We start from the raw sequence: 9,271 nt of genomic DNA on the forward strand, positions 1-9,271 counted from the left end.
AAAATATAGGGAAAAAATCAAATCAGGAACTTTCTAATATAAAAACATTTTTTTGCGGTCACTGATAGGTTATCCAATTCTGGTTTGAACCCAAGCAAAATACGAACTTTGCAGAGATTACAGAATTGTAGTATGACAGTGATTTCAAAATGTAATCGGTATAACTGTATTTATTTACGGGCAAGCCCATTTAAAGTAAACTACAATGTTAAATTATAATTAAAATAAAATAAAAAAAGGTGCTGAAATATAAATTGCAACTAAGAATATCTTAAAAGGGGTTAATTTAGGTTTACAAGCGGGTTAATTTAGAGTATAAAACGACAAAAGATAATAAGCGTCAATAAAACATACTACCTTAAACTGAACATTAAAGCACAGTATTCCGTAATTTGAGTTTTAAAAATTATGCAAGATGTTGAACATCTCAAGATCAATTTTTCTATTGGCTAATCGTAAGATTTTGATAATGCAGCTATTGAATGTGTGGTTTAAACGATAAAATGAAACATAAAATGTTTGTTGCTGTCGAGTTGAGCGGTTTTGAACATTTATGTAAATTTTTCTAGTACAGCACAACTAGATTTGCCGTTAATAGTATTGATTCACTGCAGTGGCTATCTGTTCGAAATGGATTGTAAAGATAAACAATGATATTCATTTTCAAAATCTTCAATGTTAGTCAATTTAAAAAAATTCAATGTCTAATAATTTTCACCTGCCACTATGCTTCCTCAATGAAAATTTCATTTTACAAGGACCCAAATCAATTCAACAGGTTACCAGAAAACATAAGAAGTAGCAAAAGCCTATATATATTTAAAGTGGAAAATTAATTGAAAGCCTTAGTCGAATAGTCACCCCTGTTTCCTCAACAATTATGTTGACGCGATGATGCCTCTGTATATAATGATATATAATCCTATGTCAAATCATTCAACAGTGATGTACTGTAGTAGTGATGAAATTTTATTACTCTACTATTAAATATTGGGTATCTTCAAATGTAATCGCTCTGTGTCATTTGTAATGGTATCCTTCAAATATATGAATATTAGGATATTTTCTATACTGTTTGAAAAAAAATCTGTTTAAAGTATGTTTTTCCGTTGATCAGCTGTCGCTCCCATATGAACGACAACTCTCAGAAGTTGAGGAACTTGTGCGAGCCAAGGACTAACGAGGTCTTACCTTTTAACTTGTGATTCCTAAAACAGTTGATTTCTAACACGTTGATTTCTAATACAATAAATGCATTCATTTATTCAACTTTGAATAGGTAATGAATAACACTGGACCCAAAAGAATATCAAGACTGAAATCTTCACTGTAGCATGATTAGGGAGTTATTGGAGGGGTATACAAGGAAAACAAAATATTGAATTCAATATTTACATAAGTTATTTCACAAAATACTATATTGCATCCCAATTGGAGACTCTATCCTTTTCTTCAATTTCCTTCCAGTTTGGAGAATGCTTTTCATTCAGCCAGTTGAAGTCATCAATGCAGGTCCAGTTATTCGTTGATTTATTGAGAGAGGCATTCTTGAAATCATCTTCGATTTCATCATACTTCCAATTATAAGGAGCAATAGAGATTTCCTTGCAATCTTCCATAATGGCTCTGCTCGTAACGTGTAGATAAATGATGGTGTTTCTAGAACTGTGCAATCTTAACTGTTGACAAGCAATTACTAAAGTACAGTTCTCGCAGTTTTCAGCAAAGATGGAGGTTGACACGGGTCCAGAAAATATCTGACAGTTCCTAAGTTGATCCAGATGTAGAGTCGATGGGCTACCTTTCAAAAAAACCTTACAGTTTTCCAGTTTCTCTAATGTGACATCTTTTTTGAAAATATCCTGATTGGTCAATATCAGTACCTCATTACTTTTATTGAAGATTCCACACAAGTTTTTTGCAATAGAACGTTTTGATCGAAAATCAACTTCATCAAAATGTTCCTTCTTTTCTGGAATTTTAATCTGTCCATTTTCTTTTGATTTATTTTTGAAAGAAAATTTCTTCTTTGGCAGAAGCTCATCTTCAAGCTGTTTGGATTTCAAGGTTAACTCCTGAAGCATAAATTGACATCTCTGTAAATCATAGTTTCTTAGAAATATATTAGAAGCTGCTACGTATTTCTGCAAAGTTAATATTTCCTTCGAGATCATATTGAAATGATTCAATAACTCAATCCTTGGTACATTTTTAGAAAGGTTGATCATATCCTCTATATAAGTGTGTTTTTCGTTGAATAACCGTTCAAAAAAATCTAGTTGTTCATTATTAGCTGACGTTAGGCATTTATCTTCATGTTTTTTCTGTAAGTTATGTTTTCTCTCATTCTCTCTTTTGGTTAGGAAATTCAATTTGTTGGTTTTATCAGTTACACTATCTACTGTTATTGCATTCATTTTTTTTATTAGAAGAATAATAGGACTGATTTTACTTTCTGTTAAGTTCTTTTTCAATTTCTTCCTTAGATAATCGGTAAATTGGTTTTGAGTTATTGGTTGCAGCCTGCAAAACGTTCATAAACTGTTGATTTTTACTTAGAGCTTCTTTCGGTTGCTTATCACTACCCAATTTCTGAAAGAAAGTAATTATCAATATTTAAAATTCATGATCATCAATTTATTAACATATTTACAAAATCAGTAATGAATTCATTGAAAATAGTGTGCCTAATTATATCAATAGGAAGGCCAGAAAAATTATATTTCTTTAATGAAAGAGATTATGTTATGACTTCATTGATTCCAGTGGCGCATTTGCTTTTTCAGCTGCAGGACAACCCGGAAAAACCTGCAGCACCACATCATCTGAAGACCTTAATCTGCCAATGTCCTCTGTTTCATTAAACAAAATGTAGGGTGTCTCCAGAGGCGCCAATGAAATCAATACTTCGTCAGAACACTTAGTGACAAGACTATCGTCAAACTTAAACCAGTCCGTTTCGTCTTTAACCAAGGCGTAATAATGACCAGATTCAACGCCAGAACCACAGTGAACAATGACTGCATGAAGATTATAATAGTGGTCTGCTAGATTGAAGTCTTCTTCTATTTCGAACCTTCGTAACAGTTTGGTGCTTCCGTCCGAGGTTGAGTCATATTTGAAGATCATCAGTGTTATTATTAGATTGACTGGTGCCTCAGATATACTTTTTTTTTATAACAGTCAGTTAGTTTGACAATACAGTCAATCATCACCTGTTAAAAGTCCCATTTTCAAATTATTTAACAATAAGCTTTGCACGGACTGATTTCGAGTATTAGTCATATTAGGAAACGCTAGTTGAAGTTCCAGAACGTCACATACGTTTTTGCTACCTCTTAAAAATTTACTACAAAGTAAACAAGTGAGGATTTTTCCAGCAAAAGATTTACAAACAAAAGACGAGATAGACTGTATGGAATAATTCAATCCAGAGCGGTCAGGAGTATTGATTCTGCTATTGAATTGAAATATTGCATTTAATAATAAAAATAATGTGTCTTTATTTTCATAATAGATAAATCTAATATAAGATTTTAATTGGAGGCATCATTCAACAGAGTTGCTCTTTCATGCATTTATGATCTAGACCAGTACCACTGACAAGATCTATGATCAAAACAGAATTGTTAGGCTCTGGTTCAAAAATATCAAACTACTGGGTTCTGGTTTTATCTAAATGCACCAATCACTACTAGTTGAGATATTTCAATTAATTGGGATGGTGTCAGTCTGTATTTTGCTTCAAAAATATGTACAATACTTTCTAAAAATATCCTTGGTTTTTGAAAATAGTTCCCAACTCTTAATTTTAAATGTTATTGATTACATTTTTATGCAATCAATAATCGATCAAAACATTTACATTCCTCAGATAATTTTTCAGCAAGTGCAATTTGTTTTCGTTATTGATTTGTTATGTAAAGTTATGTAATATGGACACATTTTCTTCAAGGCCTTTGCTAGAGTCAATTATACCTTACTGATGCTAAGCGCGAAGCATTGGTTAAAGAAGGCAATGTGTAACATTGAAAACTATTTCTGCAAAAGAGAAATATGTAAGTTCAATACAAATTTTCTCAAAAAACTAGTGTGATCCAGTAAAATAAATAATTATTCAATTCAACAATCATAATCCTACCCTAGAATTTAATTTCTCTTATTTTAATTCAAAGGATTTAGGAGTATCTTTTATTTCTGTGACCATATGTACATAATTCTACATAGGTAATTTTTAAATTAATAGTAAATTGGCTCGTTTGTTGATATGAATGAATAAAATTTCAGAAGAAGAGCTTCCTAGGCACTTCTTAATCTATTCAGTTCTAATGAACATTGAGTTTGCTTCATATAAAAATAAAATTCACAAATGTGTTATTAGATATCGTAGCATTATTCGAAATGTATCAAATGCATAGTATCATTGCAAAATATTACCCTTTTAAATTCTACTGAAATGAGGGAATAACTTTTGATGTTTATTTAGTATGCCAAACTTAAAATGACAAACAACCTATCAAAATTGACATGGATGGAAAAGTAAGTACAATATTTTCAACACTAACCTGTTTCAATTCATTAACGTTTGATTGCGATGGTGTGGTTAAAATCAACAATCCATAACCGAGTCCAGATAATGAACACAACCAGAATATTGACCTCACCAATCTGCTAGCCATCAAACTTGTTTTTTCCAACAGGCTTGATCGCTCTGTCTCACCCTGTTGAGTGGATCTAAAGTTTCACCAGTTTTGTAATACAATTCTAGAATTGAGGGATAGTTGTCGTGGAGATATTTTCGATATTCTATAAAAAGACGAGAAAAAGTTTTTTGTGACAACAAAGATCCTCACATGATACCTCTTTCAGTGTTGACTCTTTGCCAAATAAAGTAACTTCCTGCAAAACAAGCTGCTTCTATCACAAAAAGTGTTATTGCCCCACGTTTGATCCACCTTCTATAAGCTGGTTTCGGATTCTTGAAAAGCATATTAAAGAAAAATTTGGGCCATTTGTTTCTACTCACAGATTTTCTGTAAAGTAGAAATATTTGACAATTCGACTAGAAATCAAAGAATCAAAAAGATATGGAGCAGGGAGCGTCAAGGACATAAATGTCAAATGTCAACAGTCAGATGTCCGAGTGAGTACAGAAGAGAAGGCTGGGATTAAATCAAATAAACATCAATCGTTTTCTTACTTATTGAATTCTACAAGTGAAAAAAATTATAGATTTCCATCAAGTATCGGCCATTTCATATCATATAGATTTTCATCAGGTATTGGCCACTTTCTTCGGAAGTTTCCCACATTTCAGCTATGTTTTTTGATACTATTCTTTTTCAAGATGATGCCATTTTTGCCAAAAGTTATTTGCTCTCTCTGCTCAATGTTATTTGATGGAGCAATATAGCTAATAATTTTTGGTAGAATTGACCCAATTTAGAATAAGATTAGTGTCAACAAAAATGCATAGAAACCCCGATTCATCAAATTGCTTTTAATTTCTCAAAATTCTCGATACGAGAAATGAGATTGACTCAGTTTATTACACAAGTTGATAGATGGAACAAGAATCGTTTCTAAATATGAGCATCGGTGGTTATACCATGGTATTTCTATACATCTTAGTGCCAACAAAACACTCTTGCTAACCACAGAACTATAGTTCTATGTTCTGACGCTGACAGTGATGTCGGAAGTGTCAGTATACTGTCAATAGATGTGACAGCTCAGCTGTTTTTTGTTGTTTCATTTTGATTGTTCTGGTTTTAATCTAGTTCAATCAACTCACATTGACTATAAGAAGTGCAGAATTGGTGAATAATTGTGGATAAGGATTTTGAATTTCATTTTTACATTAGAATTAACTAGAATATACTTCAATATAATTATCTGGCAAAAAACTTCAGGTAAATTCAATCTCCATTGTCCATTATAATCAAAATTAAATGATTGGTTTCCTACAGGAGCTAAAAATGGGACGAATTTTCTTAGAACATATAGGTGGAAGTAGACTTTTTTCTTGTGCAAATTGTGGAACAAATCTAACGAATAGGCAAGAGCTAATAAGTACCAGATTTACTGGAGCCACTGGTAGAGCTTTCTTGTTTAATAAAGTTGTTAATTTAACATACAGTGATGTTCAAGACAGAGTTATGCTCACCGGACGTCATATGGTGAGTTATTTTTATGTTTCTTTTATGTAAGAGTGGTGCTGCAGGTTTTTCTGGGTTTTCTTGCAGCTGAAAAAGCAAATGCGCCACTGAAATCAATGAAGTCGCCCCGGAGCATCAATTAATTTTTATTGTTGTTTTATTTTTATCATTGTTTTAATAAAATTCCTAACTAAAAAAAAAGTAAGAGTAATTATTATGGGGCTTATAGATTTCAGTGTCGTGTATACTTATAAGAGAAAGATCTTGAGCAATTTTACAAAGACTTTTGAATATATTACAAACATTCTTCATGAAGTTTAAAGAATTTCTCTGAATTATAATTTTTATGTCTAGAGTTGAAGTTCTCTCCATAACTTTTCTTCTTGACGTTCATCATTTAGTATAGCTTACATGATGTTCACAGAGTATTTTAGACTCGATGATCTATTAAACATTTCCATAGAACCAATATGATATCATTTTACTAGCAAAACAAGTACCTTAACCACATATTGCATTATCTCTTTATTCTTAACGACTTTTAAACTTTTGAATGATAATTTTGTTGTATTTTAATGAATGAAGCTATTTATTTTTTGATTCCATTCTAAATCAAAATCATTTTTGTGAAGTAGTTGTTATACTCAAGGTAAAGGTATTTCTATTATACTTAAGGCAAATAGTGAAAAATCCTGAAAGAGCTCAGTCATACAAAGGTGCTACATTCCTGAATAATTCCTGCTCATCAGCAAAAGCAAGAATGCTGCTAGTTAAATTATAACTTATGCTACCGACAAAAAGTAAAAAAATAGTTATGCTGTTACTTACTTCCCTGAGGAGCACCTCTAGTGGCAATTGAACTCTGTGAGATATGCCTTCGACATTCCACATATTGAGAACGATTATTGATATATGGTTTAAAGAAGTGAACTAGTGGCAATAAAGGTATGTGAAGTGAGGTCTTGATATTCCACATATTGAGGCTGATTATTGAAATATGATTTGAAGATGTGTACTAGATTTGTGTTGAAGGGAAATGGTAAAATTTTGTTGTCTATTTTGTCTATTTTTTGATTGCATTACTGACGGTTTGGATAAATAAAACACATGACCTTACTGATGTAGTTTTTTTTTGCTGTAAAGACACGTTGTTTAAGCGATATTTTATTTTCAACATTAGGGATTTTCTGTTGTAAATTGATATCTAAAAAGCCTTTGCAAAGACAATATTTTCTATACATTAGAAAATGTGAATACTATGCTAAAGATTATTTGAATGGATTTAATGAATACATAAGCACAATCACAATATAACTAGCAATTTTACCACATCTTCATGGAGATGATATGTTATTTTGTTTTGGTCAGAAAGACATATAGAATAATTGATGCTTGGTGAGAGATACATATAGAACATCTTCACAAAATTGATTTTGATTTTCAGCTGATGTTCAAAAATGTTCTTATTGGGGTATTCCACTTGAAATTCATAATCTGGTTGTTACCAAGACTTGGAAAACCCTTTTTTTCCCTAGATATGTCTAATCAACCATAGAGTTTGAAGTACCTACTATGTATGTTGTCAAAAAACTCTTACTTGTATTTCTTCATGAATAAACTCCATTACTAACTTCACTGAGACTTATAGTATACTTTAACAGTGGTTAATGTATATATTTGTTGAATAAGCAGCTAGAAAACAACTCAAGCTGATGAATTTTAGGTAAGAGATGTTTGCTGCAAATCATGTGATACCAAATTGGGCTGGATGTATGAATTTGCTACAGAAGATAATCAAAAATATAAAGAAGGTCGGATTATTCTTGAAAGAGCACTTGTAACAGAAAGTGATGGGATGGAAGACAGGATTTTCAATGAGAGAAGACGAGCACCAAGAGAAAATGTGCGAAATTAAATTTAAGTTTGATTTTTTTGATGGATTTTGTATACACAATATAACTGAAATTTGAGACTGTTGGGTCAGTGAGAATAGAATATTTGAAGGAGTTAATTTTACATGCTATATATATGGGATACTGAAGAATGGTTGAATGCAAATTTTGGTAAGAATAAAGGATGTTATGAAGACTATCAAGAAATCTGAATATTGAGAATTGAGTTGAACTTAAAGTAGAAAATTATGATAGGAAACCGACAGTCTCCACTATGTAGTTTTAGGTTTTTGCTACAAATGTAAGTTATGAAACGTTTTGCTATGCTTTATATGAGGTAGGTACATATAGTGAATACATTGTTTAAAGGAAAGATGATGTTTGTGTTTCTTGTCTTGAATCCCTCAGATCAGAGAGGTTTTCACCATCTGTTTAACATTCTAACATCAGAATTTCAGCTATGCTTTGGCTAGAAACTACTGTGATATTACATTTCATCAATTTATTGGAGTTGGATCCCTAGCCTTCCTAAAAGCTCTTCCAACTTAATGCTGCCAAAGCCCCTATACCAGATATCAACAAATCTATTGTTCTATACTGTGCTAAGCTGGATTCAAGAAATCAGAATTGATAGACTTGACAGTGCATCAAAAAGTACCATCGCAAGTTAATATGAGTGCAAATGTGATTGAACATCAAAAAAGAACTCTAGATCTTGTTAAAAAAAATCTGATAAAATATGTTTTTCCGTTAACCAGCTGTTGCAAGATCTCTTAGATTCCTTTCAATTAAAAATTATCACTAACATGCCCTATAGAGAAGAGCCCTATATGGAAATAATTTGCCTTCTTCTCGAATTGATTATATAATAAACATAAATTATTTCACGAATGGGGCAGTTGATTTTTGAATATCTGCTCACAGCAGTTAAATATTCGAATGGAATAACTGATACTCACCCCAACATAATATTTCCATCGTCAATATGAACAAGTTCAAAACAAAATTAGACGGGTACTTTGGAAATAATAAATCAAATGAGTATTTGAAAACTGTTTGATGATTTTTTAAATCATTTGGCATGGTGTTTCCCTAATCAAAGAATTAAAATTGAATAATCTCCCAAGATAAGTAAATATTTCAATGACTTACAAATAGCACTGGACAATTTGAAAATAATGAATTGAAAAAAAAAGTGAATGACACAATAATCTCAAAAAA

The 9,271-nt window shown here is 31.6% G+C and overlaps 3 protein-coding genes across 4 annotated transcripts; 1 reads left to right on the plus strand and 2 right to left on the minus strand.

Annotated features, from left to right (window-relative positions):
* Window positions 1-1,378: 1,378 nt before the first annotated feature.
* Window positions 1,379-2,417, minus strand: TBCC (Tubulin-binding cofactor C). The gene has a single exon (XM_074182093.1). The coding sequence runs from the start codon at window positions 2,415-2,417 to the stop codon at window positions 1,416-1,418; it is 1,002 nt and encodes a 333-aa protein (XP_074038194.1). The 3' UTR covers window positions 1,379-1,415.
* Window positions 2,418-2,448: 31 nt separating this feature from the next.
* LOC111503718 (protein CEBPZOS) lies at window positions 2,449-5,099 on the minus strand. 2 transcript variants are annotated; one of them, XM_023158099.2, is made up of 3 exons: window positions 4,861-5,085; window positions 4,566-4,806; window positions 2,449-2,592 (listed from the first exon to the last, which is right to left on the minus strand). In XM_023158099.2, the coding sequence occupies exons 2-3, from the start codon at window positions 4,677-4,679 to the stop codon at window positions 2,449-2,451; spliced, it is 258 nt and encodes an 85-aa protein (XP_023013867.2). In that variant the 5' UTR covers window positions 4,680-4,806; window positions 4,861-5,085. The 2 variants fall into 2 exon arrangements, with proteins under 2 accessions (XP_023013867.2, XP_074038195.1); XM_074182094.1 differs by lacking the exon at window positions 2,449-2,592 and having other exon boundaries at window positions 4,861-5,099.
* A 613-nt stretch (window positions 5,100-5,712) lies between these two features.
* Yippee (yippee zinc finger protein) lies at window positions 5,713-8,423 on the plus strand. Its single transcript, XM_023158112.2, has 3 exons — window positions 5,713-5,912; window positions 5,970-6,179; window positions 7,882-8,423. Exons 2-3 carry the CDS (start codon window positions 5,979-5,981, stop codon window positions 8,071-8,073), a joined length of 393 nt encoding a protein of 130 aa, XP_023013880.1. The 5' UTR covers window positions 5,713-5,912; window positions 5,970-5,978; the 3' UTR covers window positions 8,074-8,423.
* Window positions 8,424-9,271: the final 848 nt, after the last annotated feature.

Source organism: Leptinotarsa decemlineata, unplaced genomic scaffold (assembly GCF_025532065.1).
Source record: "Leptinotarsa decemlineata unplaced genomic scaffold, Ldec_3_MD MMD2_tig00026328_RagTag_RagTag, whole genome shotgun sequence".
Classification (NCBI taxonomy): Eukaryota; Metazoa; Arthropoda; class Insecta; order Coleoptera; family Chrysomelidae; genus Leptinotarsa; species Leptinotarsa decemlineata.